The sequence below is a fragment of the Pongo pygmaeus genome, chromosome 1 (genome assembly GCF_028885625.2).
Source record: "Pongo pygmaeus isolate AG05252 chromosome 1, NHGRI_mPonPyg2-v2.0_pri, whole genome shotgun sequence".
Taxonomy (NCBI): domain Eukaryota; kingdom Metazoa; phylum Chordata; class Mammalia; order Primates; family Hominidae; genus Pongo; species Pongo pygmaeus.
In genome coordinates this window covers 141,032,183-141,058,669 of record NC_072373.2, presented here as the reverse complement: position 1 = coordinate 141,058,669, position 26,487 = coordinate 141,032,183, and the positions used below count along the sequence as shown (strand labels likewise).

The 26,487-nt window shown below is 40.0% G+C and overlaps 3 protein-coding genes across 19 annotated transcripts in view; 1 reads left to right on the top strand and 2 right to left on the bottom strand.

Annotated features, from left to right (window-relative positions):
* Positions 1 to 1,554, bottom strand: part of KYAT3 (kynurenine aminotransferase 3) — a 66,804-nt gene extending 65,250 nt beyond the window's left edge. Inside the window, exon 1 of the mRNA XM_063653014.1 lies at positions 1,532 to 1,554. The gene's annotated coding sequence lies outside the window, so the exon portion shown is untranslated. The remainder of the gene's footprint in view (positions 1 to 1,531) is intronic.
* Positions 1 to 26,487, top strand: part of LOC134738342 (putative uncharacterized protein encoded by LINC00596) — a 75,246-nt gene that overhangs the window by 8,270 nt on the left and 40,489 nt on the right. For 4 of the 13 annotated variants that reach the window (XR_010124042.1, XR_010124034.1, XR_010124038.1 and 1 more), the window contains exons 2-3: positions 14,042 to 14,133; positions 24,727 to 24,809. Coding sequence is in view for 4 of the 13 variants with exons in the window: in XM_063653042.1 (XP_063509112.1) it covers positions 14,042 to 14,133; positions 14,798 to 14,995 (290 nt within the window). In the remaining 9 variants the exon portion in view is untranslated. Of the gene's footprint in view, positions 1 to 14,041; positions 14,134 to 14,797; positions 15,110 to 16,010; positions 16,154 to 24,726; positions 25,539 to 26,487 lie in introns of those variants that run through there. The other 9 variants (XR_010124035.1, XM_063653048.1, XM_063653059.1 and 6 more) reach the window with 6 other exon arrangements.
* On the bottom strand, positions 1,532 to 24,998 carry LOC129031245 (guanylate-binding protein 3). 5 transcript variants are annotated; one of them, XM_054477324.2, is made up of 11 exons: positions 24,787 to 24,950; positions 22,518 to 22,730; positions 17,205 to 17,332; positions 16,465 to 16,574; positions 16,001 to 16,197; positions 15,103 to 15,345; positions 13,662 to 13,942; positions 12,819 to 13,031; positions 11,310 to 11,412; positions 10,886 to 11,079; positions 1,532 to 1,634 (listed from the first exon to the last, which is right to left on the bottom strand). In XM_054477324.2, exons 2-11 carry the CDS (start codon positions 22,717 to 22,719, stop codon positions 1,611 to 1,613), a joined length of 1,695 nt encoding a protein of 564 aa, XP_054333299.1. In that variant the 5' UTR covers positions 22,720 to 22,730; positions 24,787 to 24,950; the 3' UTR covers positions 1,532 to 1,610. The 5 variants fall into 5 exon arrangements, with proteins under 5 accessions (XP_054333299.1, XP_054333278.1, XP_054333290.1 ...); XM_054477303.2 differs by lacking the exon at positions 1,532 to 1,634 and adding an exon at positions 8,628 to 9,792 and having other exon boundaries at positions 24,787 to 24,998; XM_054477315.2 differs by lacking the exon at positions 1,532 to 1,634 and adding an exon at positions 8,628 to 9,792 and having other exon boundaries at positions 13,743 to 13,942; positions 24,787 to 24,947.

The following is a 26,487-nucleotide window of genomic DNA, read 5'->3' as shown; positions in this document are numbered from 1 at the left end:
TTTTTCAGATTCTTAACTTTTTTACTCTGTTTTAGTTTCTTTAGAAATTATATGACAGTTCAGGTTATCTATTTTAATTTGGGTGAGTTTTAGTTACTTGTTTGTGCTTTTTTCAGAAATTAGTCCATTTGTCTGAGTTGTAGAAGTTACACACATAGAGTTGTCAGAATGTTGAAATGTTGATTTTTAGTTTTACTATTTAATGCATCAAAGATTAAAAGTATTTCTTAAATCTTTATGTTTTTTATAATTTTTCTGGTAGGAACACTTTATTTGGCTTTGTGGATTCTTGAGCCTGGTCATTTGTAAGACTGATTGGACAGGTTTCACTGAGGGATTTCTGCTTTTTTTTTTTTTGTCAGGATCTCAGTGTTTGATGTGCTCCTTCCCTGTAGATCAGAGGAAGGAAACTCAGAGAAGGAAAACTAGCAACTTTTTACTTAAACAAGAGAAGAAATACTTCTGTAAACTGAAAATATTTTTGGCACAGAGACACATACCATACAGGCCAACAATTGTAGGCCTTAAGCTATGGTAGCTTCAGCAAACAGGCAGGAAATGAATAAGGGAAACCTGAAGCACCCTGTCATATAGATAGTGAGAAGGCTACAGGGTCATTCCAAAAGGACTCCAGAGCCAACTTAATCAGGCTCCCAATGGCCAGTACTCCTGGTTGTAGATCCAGGAACAATGCAAGAAAAGCATAGCATTGCATTGCCATTTTCTTGTCATTGTTGCACTCAATGACACTCTCAGACCTACTATGTCAGAAAGTCAGAGGAAGGGTAGGGGCCAGGGAATCTTTATACTTAATAAGGTGATTTTAATGCATATCAGGATTGAGGAGCACTGGTGAAAGCAACATGCCTCCTTGGAGAGTGAGCTTTATTTGATTCCTGGAGATATTAAAGAAAAGCACTAAATCAGAAGTCAGATGATATGGATTCGGATCAGGACATCGATGCTACCAAACTAAGGAGGAAGTAACTTAATTTTGCTGAGTTTCAATTTTCTTATTTTTAAATGGTTGAAAAAGAAACTATTATTTGGTTTTGAAGGCAGGGTGAAATTTTTCTACTGTGAAGTTTCAACAATAAAAAATGTATTTTATTTAATCCTTTGTAGCAATGCAGCTTGAAAAAGAAAATACAAAGTATGTATTAGTCCGTTTTCATGCTGCTGATAAAGACATACCTGAGACTGGGAAGAAAAAGAGGTTTAATTGGACTTACAGTTCCATGTGTCTGGGGAGGCCTCAGAATCATGGCAGGAAGTGAAAGGCACTTCTTGCATGGTGGCGGCAAGAGAAAATGAGGAAGATGCAAAAGCGGATACCCCTGATAAAATCGTCAGATCTCATGAGACGTATTCACTGCCATGAGAACAGTATGGGGGAAACCGCCCCTATGATTCAAATTATCTCCCACTGCATCCCTCCAACAACATGTGGGAATTATGGGAGTACAATTAAAGATAAGACTTGGGTAGGGACACAGCCAAACCATATCAAAGCATATCTACAAAAACATACCATCTATATGTTGTGGTCTTTACTGGTCCCCTATGAAGTTTCAGTTCAGGTGAAGAAATACTGCTTGGCAGCACCATGCTCAACTGTGAAGAGGCATTTCCATCTGATGGGAGAGGAGGGAGTTCTCGATTAAAAAAAAAAAGACCCCAAAGCAATCAAGAAAGACAGTTATTAATGTGGATTGAATGGCATAACTGCTTTCCTGCTTTTTTCTCATCATGTAATATTTATTTTTTTCCATAAGTTATTGGGGTGCAGGTGGTATTTGGTTACATGAGTAAGTTCTTTAGTGGTGATTTGTGAGATTTTGGTGCAACCATCACCTGAGCAGTATACACTGCACCATATATGTTGTCTTTTATCCCTCACTCCCTTCCCACTCTTCCCCCCAAGTCCCCAGAGTCCATTGAATTATTCTTATGCCTTTGCATCCTCATAGCTTAGCTCCCACATATTAGTGAGAACATACGATGTTTGGTTTTCCATTCCTGGGTTATGTCACTTAGAATAATAGTCTCCAATCTCATCCAGGTTACTGTAAATGCTGTTAATTCATTCCTTTTTATGGCTGCATAGTATTCCACTGATATATATACCACAGTTTCTTTATCCACTCGTTGATTGATGGGCATTTGGGTTGGTTCCACAATTTTGCAATTGTGAATTGTGCTGCTATAAACATGCATGTGCAAGTGTCTTTTTCAAATAATGACTTCTTTTCCTCTGGGTGGTACCCAGTAGTGGGATTGCTGGATCAAATTGCTGGTAGTTCTATTCTTAGTTCTTTAAGAAATCTCCACACTGTTTTCCATAGTGGCTGTACTAGTTTACATTCCCACCAGCAGTGTAGAAGTGTTCCTGTTCACTGCATCCATGCCTACATCTACTGTTTTTTGATTTTTTGATTTTTTGATTATGGCTATTCTTGTAGGAGTAAGGTGGTATTGCATTGTGGTTTTGATTTGCATTTCCCTGATCATTAGTGATGCTGAGCATTTTTCCATATGATTATTGGCCATTTGTATGTCTTCTTTTATATGTCTATTCATGTCCTTAGCCCAGTTTTTGGTGGGTTTGTTTGTTTTTTTTCTTACTGATTTGTTTGAGTTCGTTGTAGATTCTGGATATTAGTCCTTTGTCAGATGTATAGATTGAGAAGATTTTCTCCCACTCTGTGGTTTGTCTGTTTACTCTGCTGCCAGACAACCTGCCGGCTCCGGAGGGGTAGAAGTCAGCGGCGGGTCTGCAATGGCAGTGATCAGCAGTGGTGGATGGCGAGCGGTAGCTCAGCTCAAGCTGGAACAAACATGGACCAGAAGAATGTGCAGTTGCAAGATTTAACAGAGTGAAAACAGAGCTCCCATACAATGGTAGGGGAGCCAAAGTGGGTTGCTGCTTCCTGCTCAAATTCCTGGGTTTATATCTCGATCATTGTCCCTCCCCCATGCTCTCAGGTGATATATGATTTGACTATTTCTTTACCTCCTGCTTTAGCCTAATTTGTATTTTAGTGAGCCCTCTTTACTACCTGATTGGTCAGGTGTGAGCTGAGTTACAAGCCCCATGTTTAAAGGTGGGTGCGGTCACCTTTCCCAGCTAGGCTTAGGAATTCTTAGTTGGCCTAGGAAATCCAGCTAGTCCTGTATCTCAATATTAAAAAGACAATCCACCACGATCAAGCAGGTTTCATACCAGGGATGCAGGGATGATTTAACATATGCAAGTCAATAAATGTGATACATCACATAAACAGAATTAAAAACAAAAATCACAAGATCATCTCAATAGATGCAGAAAAAGCATTCAAGAAAATCAAGCATCCCTTTATGATTAAAACTCTCAGCAAAATCGGCATACAAGGAACATCCAGCGAGGCGCCCATTGCCGCTCCTGATCGGGCTAGAGGCTCGCCATTTTTCCTGCATGGCTAAGGGCCCAGAGTTCGTCCTAATGGAGCTGAACACTAGTCTATTAGAAGCATGACCCACGGCTTCTAATAGAGCTATAACACACAACACATGGCCCAAGGTTCCATTCCTTGGAATCCGTGAGGCTAAGAAACCCAGGTCAGAGAACAAAAGGTTTGCTGCCATCTTGGGAGCTGCCTGCCCCATCTTGGGAGCTCTAAGAACAAAGACCCACCTGTAACAATATGTTGTTAGATTTGGTTAGCTAGTATTTTGTTAAGGATTTTAGCATCTATGTTCATCAAGGATATCGGTCTCTAGTTTTCTTTTTTGGTTGTGTCCTTTCCTGGTTTTGGTATTAGGATGATGCTGGCTTCATAGAATGAGTTAGGAAGGGTTCCTTCTTTCTGTACCTTGTGGAATAGTGTCAAAAGGATTAGTACCAATTCTTGTTTGAATGTCTGTTAGAGTTCTGGATTGAATGTCTGTGAATCCATCTGATCCTGGACTTTTTTTTGTTGGTAACTTTTAAATTACCATTTCAGTCTCACTGCTTGTTATTGGTCTGTTCAGGGTTATCTTATTCTTCCTGATTTAAGCTAGGTGGGTTATATTTTTCCAGGAATTTATCCATCTCTTCTAGGTTTTCTAGTTTATGTGCATAAAGGTATTTATAGTAGCCTTGAATGATCTTTTGTATTTCAGTGGTGTCAGGTTTAGTACCTCCTGTTTTGTTTGTTAGTGAAGTTATTTGGATTTTCTCTCTTCTTTTCTTGGTTAATCTTGCTAACGGTTTATCAATGTTATTTATCTTTTCAAAGAACCAGCTTTTTGTTTCATTTATCTTTTGTATTTTTTTCAATTTCATTTATTTCTCTGATCTTTGTTATTTCCTTTCTTCTGCTGGGTTTGGGTTTGGGTTTGGTTTGTTCTTGTTTCTCTAGTTCTTTGAGGTGTGACCTTAGATTGTCTGTTTGTGCTCTTTCAGACTTTTTGATGTAGGTGTTTAGGGCTATGAACTTTCTTCTTAGCACTGCCTTTACTGTATCCCAGAGGTTTTGATAGGTTGTGTCATTATTGTCATTCAGTTTGAAGAATTTTTAAATTTCCGTCTTGATTTTGTTTTTGACCCAATGCTCATTCAAGAGCAGGTCATTTAATTTCCATGTATTTGCATGGTTTTGAAGGTTCCCTTTGGAGTTGATTTCCAGTTTTATTCCACTGTGGCCTGATAGTGTGCTTGATATAATTTTAATTTTCTTAAATTTATTGAGGCTCATTTTATGGCCTATCCTGTGGTCCATTTTGGAGAAAGTTCCATGTGCTGTTGAATAGAATGTGTATTATGAGGTTGTTGGAAGAAATTTTCTGTATGTATCTGCTAAGTCCATTTGTTCCAAAGTATAGTTAATCCATTGTTTATTTGTTGATTTTCTGTCTTGATGACCTATCTAGTGCTGTCAGTGGAGTATTGAAGTCCCCCGCTATTATTGTGTTGCTGTCTATCTCATTTCTTAGGTCTATTAGTAATTATTTTATAAATTTGGGAGCTCCAGTGTTAGGTGCATATATGTTTAGGATTGTGATATTTTCCTGTTGGACAAGGCCTTTTATCATTATATAATGTACCTCTTTGTCTCTTTTAACCACTGTTGCTTTAAAGTTTGTTTCACCTGATATAAGAATAGCTACCTCTGGTCACTTTTGGTGTCCATTTGCATGAAATGGCTTTTTCCACCCCTTTACTTTATGTGAGTCCTTATGTGTTAGGTGAGTTTCCTAAAGACAGTGGATAGTTGATTGGTGAGTTCTTATCTGTTCTGCAGTTCTGTATCTTTTAAGTGGAGCATTTAGGTGATTTACATTCAATGTTAGTTTTGAAATGTGAGGTAATCCTTGCATTCATCATGCTCTTTGTTGCCTGTGTAGTTTTGTTTTTGTTGTTTGCTTTTGCCTTTTACCTTGTATTTTTGTTTTGTAGGTCCTGTGTGATTTATGCTTTAAAGAGGTTCTGTTTTGGTGTGTTTCCAGGATTCGTTTCAAGATTTAGACCTCCTTTTAGCAGTTCTTATAGTGGTGGCTTGGTAATGGTGAATTCTCTCAGCATTTTTTTGTCTGAAAATGACTGTTTCTTTCCTTCACGTTTGATGCTTAGTTTTGCTGGATACAAAATTCTTGGCTGATAATTGTTTTGTTTGAAGAGGCTAAAGATAGGGCCCCAGTGCCTTCTGGCTTGTAGGGTTTCTGCTGAGAAATCTGCTAGATTAGTCTGATAGGTTTTCCTTTATAGGTTACCTGGTGCTTCTGTCTCACAGCTCTTAAGATTTTTTTCCTTTGTCTTAACTTTGGATAACCTGATGACAATGTGCCTAGGTGAAGATCTTTTTGTGATGAATTTCCCAGGTGTTCTTTGTGCTTCTTATGCATGTCTTTGTGCATGTCTAGGTCTCTAGCTAGGTTGGGGAAGTTTTCCTCAATTATTCCCCCAAATATGTTTTCAAAGCTTTTAGAATTTTCATCTTCCCCAGGAACACCCATTATTCTTAGATTTGGTTGTTTAACATAATCCCAGACTTCTTGGAGGATTTTTTCATATTTTCTTATTCTTTTTTCTTTGTCTTTGTTGGATTGGGTTAATTCAAAGACCTTGTCTTTGAGCTCTGAATTTCTTTCTTCTACTTGTTCAATTCTATTGCTGAGACTTTCCAAAGCATTTTGCATTTCTAAAGATGTGTCCAAAGTTTCCTGAATTGTGGATTGTTTTTCTTTAAGCTGTCTATTTCATTGAATATTTATCCCTTCACTTCTTGTATCATTTTTTGGATTTCCTTGCATTGGGCTTCACCTTTCTCTGGTCCTTCCCTGATTAGCTTAGTAACTAACCTCCTGAATTCTTTTTCAGATAAATCGGGATTTCTTCTTGGTTTGGATCCATTGCTGGTGAACCAGGATGATTTTTGGGGGGTGTTGAAGGGCCTTGTTTTGTCATATTACCAGAGTTGGTTTTCTGGTTCCTTCTCTTTGGGTAGGCTCTGTCAGAGGGAAGGTCTAAGGCTGAAGGCTGTTGTTCAGATTCTTTCATCCCATGGGGTGTTCCCTTGATGTAGTACGCTCCCCCTTTTCCTATGGGTATGGCTTCCTGTGAGCTGAACTGCAGTGATTGTCGTCTGTCTTCTGAGTCTAGCCAGCCAGTGCGTCTAACCAGCTCCAGGCTGGTACTGGGGGTTGTCTGTACAGAGTCTTGTGATATGGACCATCTATGGGTCTCTGAGCCATGGATACTAAGGGAGGAAACCACCCCTCATGTTGTCTTATGCCCAATTTCTGCCTCCAAAGAAAGAAGAAGTAAAAATTAAAAGGCAGAAATGAAATCCACAAGCAGACAGCCCAGCGCCACACCCTGGGCCTGGTAGTTAAAGATCGACCCCTGACCTAATTGGTTATGCTGTCTATAGATTACAGACATTGTATAGAAAAGCACTGTGAAAATCCCTGTCCTATTCTGTTCTGTTCTAATTACTGGTGCATGCAGCCTGCAGTCATGTACCCCCTGCTTGCTCAATCGATCACGACCCTCTCACGCAGACCCCCTTAGAGTTGTGAGCCCTTAAAAGGGACAGGAATTGCTCACTCAGGGAGCTCAGTTGTTGGAGATGTGAGTCTTGCTGAAGCTCCTGGCTGAATAAAGCCCTTCCTTCTTTAACTCAGTGTCTGAGGGGTTTTGTTGGTGGCTTGTCCTGCTACAATACCAGTGCCTGTTCCAGTGGAGGTGGTGGAGGGTGAAATGGACTCCATGAGGGTCCTGGCTTTGGTGGTTTAATGCTCTGTTTTTGTGCTGGTTGGCCTCCTGCAAAGAGGTGGCACTTTCCAGAAAGCATCAGTGGGAGAGGAACTGGTAATGGGCAGGGTCCTAGAAGTCCCAAGATTAAATGCCCTTTGTCTTCAGCTACCAGGGTGGATGGAGAAGGACCATCAGGTCGGGGTGGGGCTAGGAGTGTCTGAGCTCAGACTCTCCATGGCTGGGTCTTGCTGTGGCTGCTGTGGGGGATGGGGGTGAGATTCCCAGGTCACTGAAGTTGTGTACCTCGGAGGATTATGGCTGCCTCTGCTGAGTCATGCAGGTTGTCAGGGGAGTGGGGGAAGCTGGCAGTCACAGGCCTCACCCAGCTCCGTCACAAACTGGAAGGCTGGTCTCACTCCCACTGTGCCCTTCTCCCTGCCAACAGCCCTGAGTCTGTTTCCAGGCAGAGGGCAAGAGGGGCTTAAAATTTGGCTAAGCCTTTCTGCCTCCAAGCTGAGAAAGAAAAGGACTTTAGTTCTTCACCAGCCTGTGAAGTTTGCATGCTGGATTTGTGCCCTCCCCGAGTTCTGGCAGGAGGCTTCTCGCCCCATTCAAATTGTTAACAAAGTTCGGTTGGAGAATTCCTTCTTTCTGTGGAGTTTAACCCATCGCTCCTCTGGCTGACCTCCCGATAGATCCATGTGGTGCCAGGCAGGATGGTCTGCCTGGGGACACAGTGAGCTCCCAGGGCCTTCCAACTGCTTCCTCTACTCCTGTATTTCGCTCGGCTCTCTAACTTGACTCAGCTTCAGTTAAAGTCGGAAACTCTTCCCACCCACAGACCTTCAGCTTCTCCAGTGGGGCTGTGTGTTCCAGAGAGGAGGGTCTCCCTTTCCCACTTCTGCAGTTGGGGCATCAGAATATTTGGAGTGTTTCCTGGGTCCTGCAGGAGCAGTCTGCTTCCTTCAGAGGGTCTGTGGGTCCTCTTGGGATTCATCATGTAATATTTTGAAACACTACATAATTATTTCAAGATTCTAACATATACAATCTAATCCTTATGATTCTTATAAATGTAAGTAAAATAAGGCAGGTACATAATGAAACTTTGACTAATGTTTCTATAAACAAAGGTCTGCAAACTATAGCTTGTGTGTGCCACCTGGTTTTGAAAATTAAGTGTTATTGGCACATAGCCCCACCCATTTACTTATATATTGTCTATGGCTGCATTTGTACTATATGCAGAGTTTAGTAGTTGAGACAGTTGACCTGCAAAGCCATAAATAATCACTGTCTGGTATTTTTACAGAAAAGTTAGCCGACCACTGCTATAAAGACTCAAACCTTATTTTTTGGTGAAAAACTAAAAAAAAAAAAAGGAAATAAAAAAACTAGTGAAACTTACTTTATTTCTTGTTTAGTTTATTTCTAGTTCAAAAATAATCTGTAATTGCTGTAAGAAATGTCAACCACTTACCTAGGATGTTTGACAATTGGGATGAAGTCTACATATACTAAGTAATAACAAGACAATTATTTTATTGCTAAAAAAAAGTCAAAAAAATTCCATATTCCCTTTGGGGAAAATTGGCAGGATTTCAAGTATGACCTTTAAGAATCAGGAAAAGACTAGCCTATGCTTTAGGATTAAAACAATCAAATAATTAAATTAGTTCAATTTTCTAACATAGTCTCTATCTTCAGTTAAAGCGCATCATTGCAAGTTATACTTTACTAAAATTACACAGTGCATAATTGTTATCATGTGACTAATTCAGTGTCAACTCTAAAGGTCTAAGGTGTCACATTAAGATTATAATCTAGATGAATTGAACAAGAAAGAAAAGATTTCTTCATTAGTCCATTTGTTTATGATTCCATTCCTACTCATGCTAATGATTTCTTTACCTTCCTATGGAAAATATAAGATTCTAGATCTCTGTATAAGATGGTTTGCTTTAGCTTGAGATCCGTCAGTGAGAATTATCCATGGGCAATGTCCAGAAATCACATTATTGCTCATAGACCTTGTAGCCTTGATATAATGGAGAACTGTACACTGTCTTCCCTAGGAAGCTAGGATGGTTGTTTCTGATATTGAGACCCATTGTACACTTGGCCAAACCAGTGCCCAAATATGTCCCAAGATTTTTACCTAAGACTTTCCTCAGTATCCACTGGTCATCTGGAAGAATAAACTTCTGAGTGGCAGCAACTCATGATCCCTCCTCTGTTGGTACAGAGGTAAATGCATCTTTGTTGCACAATTTACAATCTTTTTAAGGAAAAAACATGATTTTGATCATTGAACTGCATGTTCTTGTAAACTTTTAGTGTTATGATGCAAGATCTAATTATTATCAAATATAGTGACACTTGTTCCAAATTCTAAAATTGTTTCAGTTATGCCTTGGGTCAGGGTGACAGAAAAGCTCTGTTGTTTAGATCTTTAGCTTATGGGACATATATCTCTTGGTTTTTTTTTTCAGGGTCTTCTGTAGCTTTTGTATCTCATTTTGAAGTTGGGTACTTTCACCTTGGCATCTCTCCTTTAGTAGTCGGGCCTGTTCCTAAAAAGGGACAAATGGAGGCTAAATAAGTGTAGCATTAAGTAAATCTCTGTAAGCTATCTAGTTTCAACATGCATTGATTTATTTAGTACTTAATTTTTTTCTTGAAATTTTCTCTACCCTTGATTTTAATTATAGTTTTTCTTGGGCATTTGGGCTGTGTGATTATTTCTCCTGGGTTTTCTATAGCCAAAAGAGTTTCAGCTTATGCCTTCTGCTCTATTGATGAAGGTCTTGCTCTTTCCCCCCTATTAATTATACAAAACCTTTGTGGGCAATCTTAACAATATATTTGACTTCAAATCTTCCCTATGCATTATAGACTTTTTAACACACCTACCTACACACATATTATTATTATATACACATAATACAGAAATAAGGTACTCTCAAAATCTGATTAGCTATATGAATCTTAGATCAGGAAATTTGATCTAAGTCTCTACTCCCTATTGGCAGGGGTAGCAGAAGATAGGCTAGGAAATCCGAGTGCCAGACTTACCATATAGAATTTCTGCACATAGCTCCCAACTCAACACAAACTGTGAGTAGGGCACAGAAAACAGGCAGGAGTGGTAGACTGCCCTACAGGTGTGAGGGTTAGGGAGTCCTTCTGCTCATAAAAGTTCTCTTAGAGCCAAAGTCATACTAGATGGGATAGAAAAAATATTACTGTGGATTCCACTAAGTGATGAAGATGGGCCAGATATTTACTAGCTGTGTGACACTATGAAAGTTATTTAATGTTTTCTGAACCTCTGTTTCCTCTCCTAAGTAATAGGGATAAAGTTCTCGCTTCATATGGTATTAAGCAAGAGATATAGATGAGGCATTTTTATGATGCCTAGCATATGACAGCCGTAAGTGGAAGGATACACTAAAACAGGACTGAATGTGACACGCTGCAAATAAACTTAGTGACCACATGTAGGCAGTGGCCATTTCAAGTCAGACAGACAGAAACAAGAAGGTACAAGTGAGCAAGCAAAATCCTTCCCCTGGGCTTTATGTTCTCTCTGCCATACTAAGTTTGTGATCAGGAAGAACAGAGAGAAAACAGAAAAACAAACCACAAGGTGATGCATTTAGATACCTGAAATTTACTAGTGAGGGTCTTCTCTTGCTCTTCTAGCAACTGGGCCCTCTCCCTCTCCATCTTCTCAGTCAATTGTTTCACATGTTCCTGATAACTCTTCTCTTTCTCTTCCATCATCTGCTGATACTTTATTTGCATTTCCTCCACCATTTTTGCTGAAGCCTGTGCAGATTCAGCTTTTACACGTTCCACTGTGGAGGAAAAGGAAGAAGAAAAATTTGTGTGGAGTTATCTTGTTGCCTCATTCTTTGTTACACAGTTACCCTCCATTGTTGCTGCTGACTGCATATGCCCTACTCAGAGATGACCTCAACAAGTAAGACATGTCTTGCTTTAGTTTATGGAACTTAGGTTTATCCAGTCAAATTATTTAAAATTTGAAAAGCTTTAGGATAATCTGATCCTTTGACTTGCTCCTCACCTTCAATCTCCTTTTCCTTTTCTGTGAGAATTTGGTCTGTCTGTAGAATTGCATCAGTCACAGACTCCTTGGATTTCAAGTATGTCTGCAGAATCTCTTCAGCCTTAGGACCCAGAGAGCACAGAGTGAGAAGTAGGAAATGGCTGTAAGCAGGTGTTCCTGTTCGTCTGCCCACCATCTTTTCTTCTGAGAATTCTTCCTCTTGGCCCTGGTGTGCCTGGTGGTCAAGATTCCCTATCACAGGGCCAGATACATGCTCCAAGCTGGCCAATCAGATGACCCTACTTAGCAGAGTCTTATTTAGGAGGATGATATAGATACTGGGAAATAAGATTCCCTGTCCTTTTCAAACTGAGGGCTCTAAATTTGATGCTGTGGTTCCATATGGGCTGAGCTGACTGGAGAATGAGGCCCTCCTTGAGAGAGCAAATCAGAGTGATTCAGATAGAGGGAGTAAGAGAGGGAGAGAACTGTGGGGATGCAGGGAGGACATCGGGCAGAGAGACAGATCATGACATTATTTGAAATCTTGGATCCAGATGTCCTTTAAATCCAGTTTGAAACCTAAAACGATGAATTACCATTTTTTTTTAAGCAATCATCATTGGGTTTCTGTCTCTTGGAATAGAAAAAAATCCAGCTGTAATGATCATGACAACAACTTGGTGGTTAATCTGATAATTGAATTTATAACTCAGTAGTTAATTGACTGCACTCTCTAATTAATTAATTATTTTTATTTATTTATTTTTTTGAGACAGAGTCTTGCTCTGTTGCCAGGCTGGAGTGTAGTGGCGTGATCTCGGCGCACTGCAACCTCCGCCTCCTGGGTTCAAGTGATTCTCCTGCCTTAGCCTCCTGAGTAGCTGGAATTACAGGCGCCTGCCACCACGCTCAGCTAATTTTTGCATTTTTAGTGGAGTCAGGGTTTCATCATGTTGGCCAGGATGGTCTTGATCTCCTGACCTTGTGATCTGCCTGCCTTGGCCTCCCAAAGTGCTGGGATTGCAGGTGTGAGCCTCTGCGCCCGGCCTAGTTAACTAATATTTGAAAGACAGAGTCTGGCTCTATTGCCCAGTCCAGAGTGCTGAGGTGTAATCTTGGCTCACTGAACCTCCTGGGCTCAAGCAATTCTCCTGCCTCAGCCTTCTGAGTAGCTGGGACTACAGGCACATGCCACAGTGCCCAGCTAATTTTTATATTCTTACTAGAGACATGTTTCACCATGTTGCTCAGGCTGGTCTTAAACTCCTGAGCTCAAGCAATCTGCCTGCCTCTGCCCTCAAAATGTTAGGATTACAGGCTTGAGCCACCGCACCCGCCGACTGCACTCTCTTTGATGAGCACCTGGGACATATCTGATATAACAGTCTCCCTGCATATGTTATTGAATAAAAGCATGAATGTTATACAAAAAAGCACATCTGTGTGCAGTGAAGCTTGGTCACTTTGGTGTTCATAGGAGGCAGGTCAGCAGGTTTCCATAATCGACAGATGAATCTTGGTTACCTGTATCCCCTTCCTCGGTTCCTCATAGTACTTTTTCTCCAGGTCTTGTAGCTTCTGAATAAAGAGACAATAGCCCCCTGGTTTCGAATAAATTCCCGCCTTCACTTCTTCTTCTAGAGGACTGAAAATGACCTGAAGTAAAGCTGAGCAATGATCTGATGATGCTTCTTGATTCTGTTTACAAAAGTCATCCCGCTTTTTGTCTAGCTGGGCCTTTAATGTAAAAATAGGAAGTAAAAAGAGTAACAGGGAAAGGATGTTAGCTTGACCTCAGAATTTTGGGAAACATTTCTGAAAATAAAAAGTCAATGATGCTGGAGAAACTGACAGACTCCTCAGCAGGAACACGCTGTTCCTTCTGACCCCACTTTCTACTGAAGTCGCTTTCTCTTTAGAGGTGAGGTTCAGGGCTGAGATTGATAGCTTTATGTCAACCGTTAGAGGAAAACTCTGCTTTTGCATATTGGACTAATGATTTCATATGGAATAAATGTGGCTGAACAGAAGCCTGCTCAAGATAACTAAGATGTAAATTTTCTTTGCATTTGGCTAGAATATCAAATCAGTCTGAGAAGAGCGGGCATGTAATTTGATTAGAAGCTCTGATTGTCAGTTATGTGAATTTAATAAAGGGAAGACCATTTATTGATAAGCAATGTTTTTAAACTTTGAGTCTGAAGTAATAAAATTGTTTTTGTCTGATTATTATCATTACCAAGAGCTAGTTGTCACCATTTTAAAATCTAGACTAATCATTTCTCTCAAAATAAATACCAATTTCATTTCTTAGTAGTACTTTGCCTTCCAAAATCCAAATCCATGTAAACGTGATAGAAAAATTACCGCTAATTTCTTTTGAAACAGATGGTCCACGTCCTTGAAAGAGTTCTTCATAAATACTTCAGTGGCCTCCCTCTCACTAACCCTGTGCAGGTCCAGTAGCTCCTGGAGGGTTTCTGCGGGCAGCTGCACCTTCTGGCCCGTCTGCTGGTCATAGTGGGCAATGGCTTTTTGCACTGCAGCTGAGTTCTCTATCTGGGCCAATGCCAGGACTGCGTTCTCCATGCAGGGCAGATCCCCTCTGCTGATAGTATCGATATAGGTCAGCACCAGGCTTTCTAGACCTACATATAAAGAAGAAATGATAATGTTTCTTGTACTAAAGAAAACTCTCTATTCTGTGTAATTCTGAACATGTCAATTTCCACCTATTTTCCTCACAGCATCAAGGTCCTCAGAATCACCTGGAAGCTTGCTGGAAATGCCTGTTCTCAGCCTCTGTCCCAGATCTACTGAATTAGAGTTTTCTCTTTGGGTAAGATCCCTAGATGATATGTATGAATATCAACATTTGAGAATCCTTGTTCTAGATGACCTAGGCCTGTGTTAGTTGAATGTTTGCATCCATTTCAACCCCAAGCACCATCAGGAAAGGAACTCATAGCTATTCCATTTATGACTGTATCCTCAGCTTATTCACAGTAGCATTTGATCAATACTTATGGAACAAATGATACTCTCCTAATCAAAAGGAGCCCTCCATTTGGTTTATTTTAGCACAGCATTGTCCAAGAAAACTTTCTGTAGTGGTGGAAGTGTTCTGTGTGTGCTGTTCAGTATGCTAGCCACTAAGTACATGTAAATATAAGCCTTTGAAATATAGTCATGTGAATTGACCTTTAATTTTTCCTTATTTTAATTAATTTACATTTACATTTAGATAGCCCCACTTGTCTAGCAGCTACTGTACTGTACAGTGCAGGCCCAGTTTACTGTGGCAATTTTAAGTAATAAAACTTTTTTCCTTTGCTTTTCCTATCTTTTCCCACCAAGAAGGTTGACCAACAAAATCTATTAGAAATGTTGGTGTCATCTAGAATTTAACACAAATGTAGCAGTAGATTGGGATTTTTCAATGCTGATACTAGGTGGAGTTATTCCATGCTCCTTTCATATTTTTTTTTTCCTCTGTCACCCAGGCTGGAGTGCAGTGGCACGATCTCATCTCACTGCATCCTCTGCCTCCCAGGTTCAAGCAATTCTCCTGCCTCAGCCTCCTAAGTAGCTGGGATAACAGGCATGTGCCACCATGCCTGTCTAATTTTTTTTGTATTTTTAGTAGAGACATGGTTTTGCCATGTGGGCTAGGTTGGTCTGAAACTCCTGGCCTCAAGTGATCTGCCCTCCTCGGCCTCCCAAAGTGCTGGGATTACAGGCATGAACCATCATGCCTGGCCATCCTTTAGTTTTAACAATGAGTGGAAGTACTAGGAAGGGGACTTACGAGGCCCATTGACCTTGATGCCTCCTGAAAGAGTTTTAGTTTTGGAATTGCTGAAGATGTAGGAACAGAAGTCTGCTACTTGTTGCACAAATTCAGGGTCCAGCTCTTCATCATGTAGTTTCTCGAGCTGGGCAAGCTTCTTGCAGTGAATGGGCAGATCGAAGACAAAACATTTTTTCTTTGGGAAGAACTTCTGGATACAGAGTCGGGGCAGATTAAAATTTTTATCTTTTTCACTGGTACCTAGAGAAACATAATAAAGAAATTTGCCTACTGTAAGTGTTTCTGTAAAGGGTCAAATAGTAAATATTTTAGGCTCTGCAGGCTAGGTGGTCTCTTTTCCAAGTACTCAACTCTGTTATTGGAGCATGACAACAGCTTTAGACAATATTTAAATGAACAGGCATAGCATTCTTCCCCAAAAACCTCATTTAGAAAGACAGCTAGCAGGCAGAATTGGCCATCATTTGTCTGAGGCTGCAGTTTGCCAGCATTTGGACTAGTACACTGTTCATGTTTAATCTATGTTCTTTAAGTAAATATCCATTGTCCTTCATATTTTACAGGTAAATACAGAATCACAAACCCTACATAAGGAGATAAAATTTACCTAAATTATAAAATAGGGACAAATGAAAGAAAAAGAAACTTATTTTAGAACACAGGAGAATATAATTTAAAACCTAATCTATTAATTTAGATATTCAGCAAGCATTCATTCTTTTTTTCCTTTTTTCAAAAAACCTTTTCTATTGCTAATAGCAAGCATTAGTTCTTAAGAATAGCAAGCTAGAGATATAGAAAACTGTAAATGTGAGAAAACTATCAATAGTAAACTAAAAAATGATAATTTATAGCGTTTTGTCATCCTCATTTATCAATGGTACGTCCCTGTTACCTTGTGTTAGCTTCAGGGAATACTCCAGGTACTCATCTGCTGTGAGGGGTTGTCCATCTGCTTCTAAGTCCAGGGAGAAATCTCTCAGTGTCCACACAAAGTCTGGGAAGAAGCTCACAAAGTCAGCTGAATCCTCATTCTCATTCTCATCAGGTGAGGATTTTGATCGGATTCGATGTGTCAGCTCTGTCACATAGCTGAGTAGCTAACTAAGGAAATGTGACAAAATGAACAGGGACCTCATCCCATATTAGTTCAACACATTCCCAAACCTTCCATTTTCCTTTGCTCCTAACCTAGGTGTCAATTCTAAAGTGGATACATGGGATCTCTCCTCTGTACTCGCATTATTTTTCGTTTTCTCCTTTTGAGCTTGATTCATCAGGATTCACAGTCAGGCAGCTGGTTTATGAATACAGGTGTCCCCTCTGACCTTGGTGCTGTTCTGGGTCACAAAAGGATACTACAGTTGGTCCATAGCCTGCTGGTTGATGGTTCCCATGCTATTGTACACGAGGGTGCTGCTCAGGAGGACGGCGAGGGCGAAGATCCAGGAGTCATTCTGGTTGTCACCCTGGAAGTCAAGACACACTGGAGTCAGGAGCAAGTTTCATCATCACAGCACTTTCCAGAGTAACAGTAGTAAAAGTATATCATAAGTTAGAGTTTTCTTTTAAGACTAATGACCTATGAAAAGAACCCAAATCCAAACAAAATGATTGTTACTCAGCTGTGGAATGTGTATAGTTTTTTGATTAGTGTTTTTTGGTATACATTGATTCTCACTAGGTCCTCTTATGATCATTGGCAGACAATTGCAAAATAAATATTCAAGGTTAGTGGGCATTCTAAGGCCTGAAGTATAATTTAAACTTGCTCAGGCTACTGAATTATAAGTTCTTTGCAGGATAGGACTCGTGACATTGGACTTATTTGTGCTCCCTTTATGCATCTGTGTTAACTCACATAGCTTACAACCTATAGTTAGTAGAATACTGTGTGTTGACCACCATGCTTTGCTAGGATTCTGTCTTATGAATATTTTTCTCACTTTTGGTTGCTAAGTTTGGCCTTATGACATGTACACAGAAATGAAAAGACAAATTATAGTTAAATGCAAACTCTTCTTTAAGAAAAAACTAAATGGTGCTTAAAATATTCAGAGATGAGGGGCTTATTTCAAAATTGAATCTCTGACCCTTACCTTCTTTACATCTCCCAGGCCCTCAGTGTCAAGCAGGACTAAGGTGTGTTCTGGCTTCTTGGGGTGAGGCACACACCACATCCAGATTCCTTTGGTGTGAGATTTCACTGTGGAACCCAGAGAGAAGCCTGTAAAGGAGATATGGGATAAGAAGGGCTGGAGGTTTAATAGCAGGTACTTCAGGAAATTGAGGCAAATGTAGCATCATCATTAATGTTAAGAGAGATAACCAAAACCACAATCAGTACTTATCTTACTTATAATCAGAAAAATAGAAAAATTTGAATATCCAGTACATAAATGGATTCAGGACCTTTCATGATAAAAACAATCAACAAATTAGAAATAGAAAAAAACTGAGGCAGGAGAATCACTTGAACCCAGGAGGTGGAGGTTGCAGTGAGCCAAGATGGCACCACTGCACTCCAGCCTGGGCAACAGAGCAAGACTCTGTCTTAAAAAAAAAAAAAAAAGAGGGATAGAGAAACAGAAAAAAATTACCTAAACAAAACAAAGGACATACATGAAAAATCCACAGCCCACTTCATACTCAATGGTGAAGACTGAAAATTTTCCTCTAATATGGGAACAAGGAAAAGATGCGCACTTTTGCCACTTCTTTTCCACAAAGTACTAGAGGTCCTATCCAGGGTAATTAGGTGAGAAAAGGAAACAGAAGGCATCTAAATTGGAAAGGAAGATGTAAAATAATCTCTATTCATTGATGATATAATCTCTGCAGAAAACTTTAAATATTACACAGAACTGTTAGAACTAATAAAAAGAATTCAGCAAAGTTGCAGCATACAAAATTAACATGCAGAAATCAGTTGCATTTCTATACAGTAGCAAAGAACAATCCACAAAGGAAATTTTGAAAGCAATCCCATTTAACATACCACCAAAAGGGCAAACTACTTCAGAATAAAATTGGCCGGGCACAGTGGCTCATGCTTGTAATCCCAGCACTTTGGGAGGCTGAGGCAGGTGATCACAAGGTCAGGAGATCGAGACCATCTGGCCAATGTGGTGAAACCCTGTCTCTACTAAAAATACACACACACACACACACACACAAATTAGCTGGGTGTGGTGGCGGGCGCCTGTAATCCCAGCTACTCTGGTGGCTGAGGCATGAGAATTGCCTGAACCCAGGAGGTGGAGGTTGCAGTGAGCCGAGATTGTGCCACTGCACTCCAGCCTGGTGACACAGCAAGACTGTCACAAAACAAACAAAAAACCCAAAAAACTTAACCATAGAGGGGAATGACTTGTATAATGAAAATTACAAAATTTTTTTTTTTTTTGGAGACAGTCTCACTGTGTCATCCAGGCTAGACTGTGATCACGGCTCACTGTAGCCTTGACCTCCCAGGCTCAAGCAATCCTCCCACCTCAACCTCCCGAGTAGCTGAGACTACAGGCACGTGCCACCAGACCTGTCTAATTTTTGTATATTTTGTAGAGATGGGGTTTCCCCGTGTTGTCCAGGTTGGTCTCAAATTCTTGAGCTCAAGTAATCTGCTGGCCTCAGCCTCCCAAAGTGCTGGGATTACAGGTGTGAACCACTGCACTTGGCCAAACATTCTTAAAAGAAATTAAGGAAGAGTTAAATAATTAGAAAGACATCCTGTAAAAGTGACATACAGATTCAATGCAATCCCTATCAAAATTCCAATGACTTTTTTTATAAATAAAAATATCAAAAATATCCACACTAACTTTCATATAAAATTTCAAGAGATCCCCAAATTGTCAAAATAATCTCGAAAAGGAAGAAGAAAGTCAGAGGCTCACAGTTTCTGAGTTCTGAAACTTACTACAAAACCAGGATAATCAACACAGTTTGGTATTGGCTTAAACACTGTTATCAACCAATGGAGTAAAGTAGAGAGCTTAGAAATAAACTCTCACATCTACAGTCAAAAAATTTTCAACATGGGTGCTAAAATCATTCAACGCAGAAAGAGGAGTCTCCACAACAAATGACATTGGGAAAACTGGATATTCACATGCTCACATACCAAAAAAAAAAAAAAAAAAAGAGTTGGACTGTTAGCTTACACAATCCAAAAACTAACTCAAAATGGATCAAAGAACTAACCATTAGAGCTAAAACTATAAAACTCATGGGAGAAAACAAAGGGGAAAAACAGACAGTAAAAGGAAAAACAGATAACTTTGACTTCATCAAAATGAAAAACTTTTGTGTATCAAATGACACTATCAACAGAATAAAAAGGCAACACATGGAATGGAAGAAAACATTTGCTAAACCTGTATCTGATAAGGAATTGATGTCTAGCAAATAAAAGAATTCCTACAATGCAACACAAACAGATTAAAAAGTAAAGAAAGAACTTGAATAGACATTTCTTTAAAGAATGGCCAATAAGCACCTGAAAAGATGCTCAACATTACTAGTTGTTAGGGAAATGCAAATTAAAGCCATAGTGAGATACTACTTCACATCCATTAGTATGGTGACTATCAAAAAAATTGAAAAGGGCTGGGTGCAGTGGCTCACGCCTGAAATCCCAGCACTTTGGGAGGCTGAGGCAGGTGGATCACCTGAGGTCAGGAGTTTGAGACCAGCCTGGCAAACATGGAGAAACCCCATTTACACTAAAAATACAAAACTGAGCCATGCGTGGTGGCAGGTGCCTGTAATCTCAGCTACTTGGGAGGCTGGAGCAGGAGAATCGCTTGAACCTGGGAGGTGGAGGTTGCAGTGAGCTGGGCTCATGCCACTGCACTCCAGCCTAGGTGACAGAGTGAGACTGTCTCAAAAAAAAAAAAAAAAAATTAAAATAACTGTAGGGAGACCCCCTGAAACTATTGCTATGGAATAAAATATGAAATGCTCCTGATTATTGTAATACAATAATGCTCCTGATTATTGTAATACAAAATTGCATGCAGGATTGTGTAAAGACAATGCCAGGTTGGATCACCAGAATGAGCCAACAGCGCATGATGTGCTTCCCCCTGCAGAGAGCCTATGAATGGACGTGCAGTCAGGGAGGTTTCACATCACCAAGATTCCTATCTCAGAAAAGCAGATGTTCATAGCTCTGGGAATGGAATGCGACCCTTGTGGAGAGCCTATAAATGGATGCATGGTGGGGGGCACCTGTCCATGTGGATAAGATAGGGCTATAAACACCCTCATCTTGCCACGGCTCTTCTAGGCATCTTTAGGGTTAAGGCATACTCTTTTCTGAGAATTTCTGGTCTAACCGGTTGTCTAGCTTCACGTCCTGTTTCTATGGATTGTTTGTAACCAGCTTTTGCTGCAACTGTTACTGCTGATTAATATCTTGCTAATCATAGGTTATGGAAAGACGGTGTTTCTGTTTTAAGGCTCTGTTAGAAATTACTGATGCACACACTATATTGTAAATTCTTATCTCTGTATACTGTACTTCTGCATACAGATGTTATGTTAAAGAATTACTTCATCCCCATGTGACCATCTCACCTCATAATCAAACAACCCTAAATCCCTCACTAACCTACACCCGCCCTCACTAAACTTAATAATAAATGCTGGCATATCCAGTGCATTGGCAGCACCGCGGGACCAGAAGACTGTGACCCCCCTGGACCCAGCTTTCACTATCTTGTGTGTATCTATTATTTCTTGACGTGCCAATCTGGCTGGGAACAAAGAGACAGCCCCGTTGCATTGCAGGCTGCTGGCCAGATCCCGCAATAAATAACAAATGTTGGTGAATATGAAGAGAAATTAGAACCCTTGTGCATTTCTATTGGGAATGCTAAATGGTGCAGTCACTGTGGAAAATGATATAGCAATTCCTTAAAAAATTTAACATGGAATGACTATATGAGCCATCAATTCCACTTCTAGGTGTATACTGAAAAGGAGTGAAAGCAGGGACTTGAACAGATATTCAGACACCCATGATCCTATCAGCATTATTTATAATAGCCAAAAGGTGTAAGCAACCCAAGTGTCAACTGACAAGCGAACAGATCAATTAGTGTACACATATAATTACTTAGCCTTGAAAAGGAAGAATTTTTTATTTCTTTATTTATTTTTGAGATGGAGTTTCGCTCTATGCCCAGGCTGGAGTGCAAAGGCACGATCTTGGCTCACTACAACCTCTGTTTCCCAGATTCAAGCGATTCTTCTGCCCCAGCCTCCTGAGTAGCTGGGACTACAGGCATGTGCCACCATGCCCACCTAATTTTGTATTTTTAGTGAAGACGGGGTTTCTCCATGTTGGTCAGGCTGGTCTTGAACTCCCGACCTCAGGTGATCTGCCTGCATTGGCCTCCCAAAGTGCTGGGATTACAGGCATGAGTGCCCAGCCAAAAAGGAAGAATTTTGACACATGCTACCACACTGAACCTTGAAGACATTATGTGAATTAGAATAAGCCGATCACCAAAGGACAAATATTGAATGACTCCATATATATAACATTCCTAGAGTAGTCAAATTAATAGAGATGGAATGTAGAATTGTGGTAGGAGATGGATGTATGTGGGGCTTTTGTTTAATTGGCACAGAGTTTCTTTTGGGGAAGATTAAAAAGTTCTGGAAATAGATGGTAGTGATGCTTGCACAACCATTTGAATTTAATTAATACCACAGAACTACATACTTAATAATGGTTACAAGGATAAATTTTATGTTTATATATTTTTTAAAACAATAAACAAGAATATCTAATACAGACTGAAACGTTTTTTCAACCTTAAAGATCAGTGTAAACTTGCTGTTACTATGTGAACATAGGCAGGTGACCTCTTGAGCCCAGGAGCTTGAGACCTGCATGGGCAACATGATGAAACCCTGTCTCTACAAAAAGTACAAAAATGTGTATTTTTGTGTGTGGTGTGGTGGCATGCATCTGTAGTCCTACCTACTCAGGAGGCTGAGGTGAGAGGACTGCTTGAGCCCAGGAAGTCAAGACTGTGGTGAGATGAGATCTTGCCACTGTACTCCAGCCTGGGGAAAGAGCAAGACCTTGTCTCAAGAAAAAAAAAAAAAAAAAAAAAGACTAGTCAAGTGCAGTCAGTAGTGAGAAGGGTGAGGGGAAAGAGTAGAACAAGAAGTTCAACTGTAACTCATGGTGAACCGTTAATTGAGATAACTCACTGCCTTCAGAACAGCCGTGAGCTGATGCTTATTCCCTAGAAGACTGAAGATAAGGAGCCCAACTGTGAATGGAAAGTTAGCTTATTCCCAGTGCCAGCTTTCTCTCCTCACATCCTCATAATGGATGCTGACTGTGTTGGGGGACAGAAGGGACTTTGCAGAGCTTTGCTCATGCCACTCACCCTTATTCTTCCCAGCCAGCTTGTTCATCAGGTAGGATTTTCCTGTGCGGTAGAGGCCCACAATTGCCACCACCACCACAGGCTGTGTAATGGCAGACAGGATCTTCAGAGCTTCTGGATTCACCACCAGTTCCCCGTTAGTGTTCTCAATGAGGCACATTGGGCCTGTCACGTGGATCTCTGGAGCCAATGTCCAGGGCATTGTTCTCTTGTCTGCAAGGGAAGAGTTGGAATGAATTAGAATTTCCAGTCTTGTGCATTTAGAGGATAGAGTCACAAAATTCTCCAGGATGGCCAAAAGTTTTGTGTGTGTCAGTGAGAGAGATGAGGGAAAATCTGTATTATTTTAAAAAATTATGGAAGTATTATCATCAAATTAAATATTGGTATGACAGTAACTTATCAACAGTCAACTACTCTTGCAACCTAGAACTTTCATTTAATTTATTGTGGAAAAGCTTCCCTTGCATTCTCATTAAAAAATTTACATTGGGGGGAGGGGGGAGGGATAGCATTAGGAGATATACCTAATGCTAAATGACGCGTTAATGGGTGCAGCACACCAGCATGGCACATGTATACATATGTAACTAACCTGCACATTGTGCACATGTACCCTAAAACTTAAAGTATAAGAATAAAAAAAAAATTTACACTAGACAATAAATGGAAGATAAAGTAGAGATTTTTTTTACATCCTGGCTATATGTAAGAAATTAAATATTGATTTGTTTATTCATGAATTCTTATGGTGAATAAAGAACCCCATGAGTAAATGTTTCATTGTTTGACATGCCCTTAGGACGATTGCCAGAGATTTTTAAATGTGTTCCTTCCTCCATTTTCAACTGGTTATGCTTATTTCACTGTAATGAGGATCCACAAAACTTCTCACAGTGCCATTCTGGAAGTGGAACCAATGTAACATACTTTGGCAAATTCTATAGAACTACATAACCATGTGAAACACATGGCTAGGGACTTTTCCAAGGGCTTTGAAGGGACACGTGCAAGAGAGGGGCCCTGAAACTTAAGCTTTATTAGCGTCATGATAAGGTAGACTCTAACTCAGTGTGGGTATAAATGCAAAACTGCCAATACTGAATGTTGCTGAGAAACACGCACACACACACACACACGCACATCCCAAAAAAAACCAAACCAAACAAACAACAACAACAACAACAAACCCCATGAAATAAGGACTGAAAGACCAGGAGGCACATAAAGAGAGCTACATGGGAAGATGTTAAAAGAAAATATATTTCCAGCAATACAGCTTTAGGTTTTCTGTTTTGTTCTGTTTTTCCATTTTGTAGAGTAGGAGAAAGGGAAATGGGAAGAGGAGAAATAGAAGTGAGGAGGACGAGGAGAAAGGGCTGGAAAGATGAGAGAGAGAGAGAGAGAGAGAGAAGTGCCAGCGAGGGAGATGTCAGACAAGGTGATGAGTGAAGCTAGTGTTTTGCCAAGGAATTCAGGGGAGGAGTTTTCAGAAGGTGGGATCTAAGTTGTCTGAGTGCGTGGGAGAGGTTAAAGTAAGCAAAGATACTGGATTTAGTAGTGATGCATTACAGGAAATTCTCCTGTAAATTCTCCAGAGGAAAAACTAGGCCACCGCCCTCTCTCTCTCTCTCAAAAAAAAAAAAAAAAAAAAAAAAAAAAAAGGAGAGGAAGCTCTTTAGCCTAGATTATTTCTAGAGAAACAATCTGAAACAAAGTTCAAATGTGTAATAAAAAGTATACTGTTTTCATGAATCTTCCTCTTTGATGCTGGGTTTCAGTTTTTTCTTTGTCTATAACCGTGTCAGTGGGCTGCTTACTCTGCATTACCTTTGCTGTTCTTTCCTTCTGGTGAAAAGAACTCATTTGTAGCTCTTTCCATTTCTTAGCTGCATAGGAGCAGGATTCAGCAAGCTCCATCACTGACAATGGAAATGTAATCATGTCCCTAGTCAACACAGACAATGTCAACAAAGAGAAAGACTATCCTAGTGCATTTCAAACTCTCAGTTTAGTTGCTGTCTGCTGGTGCCTAATTCAACACAAGCACTGTAGTGGCACTTAGAGCCATGGTACTTCTGATAACACCAGGATTTCATCTGATCTGTGTCTCACATCAGGCTCAGCTGCAGCCTAATTTGGTCCTGGTCATTTTTAAGAAAATGAACTGACTTATAAATTCCTTTCCATCCTTGCCACAATGTTATAGGCTCCATGTCCCTGAGCTGAGGTACTTCAGAGCTGGAGAGGAAGCAATAGGAGTTCCTACCTGTGCTTTTCTCTTCAGTCCAGGTAAGGTTGTTTCTGTCACTTCTCTTTTCTTTCACTGGATCGCTGGACTTTTATTTCACCCCTTTAGTGTTGTGTAGCTTTCTGGATTTTCCTCAGTGAACCTTTGTAATGGCTTCAGAGCCTAATGAAACTGAAAGTACTTCTTTCAAGGCAGTGACTCAGTAACCATAAATGCAATTTCTGGATTCTGCTAGTAGGAGGGTTTAAAGTCAAGTTTCAAAGTTTTTTTATTGGAAGAGATCTTAGAGACCATTTATTGTTTTAAAAACATGTCCATTAGGTATTGAAAAAAATGGAATATATCTCAAGATTGGAGATCTGTTTGAGTATTGTAGAATGAGGAGGCATCATATTAATTTTTAGATATAATTTCCTATAACAAGAGACAATTCACAATGGAGCCGCCTATTCTTTTAGAGGTGCAGTAAGTCAGGAAAGGGCATGTTTTACACACACATGAACACCTAGTCCCTGGCACTTAACACCCAGCACACAGTCAGGAGGGGGCTCCATGCATTGTACTCAAGTTCCAGGCTCAGTGCTGACTGCTTTACATGAATTACACTACTTAAATCTCATAACAAGTATTTCCCTATGATTTTATAGAAACCAAGGCACAGAAAGACTTTATCAGTTGTCTAAACTCATAGCACTATAACTAATCTGAACCCAGGGAGTCCTGATCCCAAACTGTCTTCTTGAACCACCTTACTGTGCTGCCTCTGTTTGGTAAGTGAATAATTGTAAAAATATTTAATTTATAGATGCTTTTCCTCTTTTTATTTAGTATACTGTAATTTGATTTTTCATAAATTGTTTTCTAAGAGCTTCATATGTTATGTATCTATTTCATTCATGACTACTTACATGCAGAATAGGTGGTATTAACTCTATTTTACAGTAAAAACAAGAAATTGTAAAAAACCCTTGTGAGCATGTATTTGTTAATTTAGTTACACACACATAAAATATTATACATTAGGTATATATGAAATGAGATATATTGTTCTATCTTACTCATATTTTATAAAATAATTTTATTCAAACTCTTCCTATTCTTCCTGAACACTTTAGCTTCATCATTATTAAAACTACTTTAAAGTATTTTTTTTTTGAGACGGAGTCTCACTCTGTCCCCCAGGCTGAAGCCTGGAGTGCAGTGTTGCAATCTTGGCTCACTGCAGCCTCCGCCTTCCAGGTTCCAGTGATTCTCCTGCCTCAGCCTCCCAGGTAGCTGGGATTACAGGCACATGCCACCAGGCCTGGCTAGTTTTTGTGTTTTTTAGTAGAGATGGGGTTTTATCATGTTGGCCAGGCTGGTGTCGCACTCCTCACCTCAAGTGATCCACCCATCTCAGCCTCCCAAAGTGCTGGGATTACAGGCATGAGCCACCACGCCCGGCCAAAGTCTTTTAACCTATTTTTTCAGAGTATATCATTGTTACTTTTGTCATAATCATTTGAACCATTTAAAATCTCTGCAAATTGTCATAAAAACATATATCAAACAACAAAACATCTATTCAAGAAGACCCCTACAATTATGGTAACAATAGAAAGAGTCGACGGTACTGTTCCACAACCTGCTTCTTTGCCATGTTCAATTCAGATTGTCAAACGTTCCACTACAAGTGGGTATGGCCAAGAAGCCTGTGTTCCCTCTTCTTTCATCTTCCAG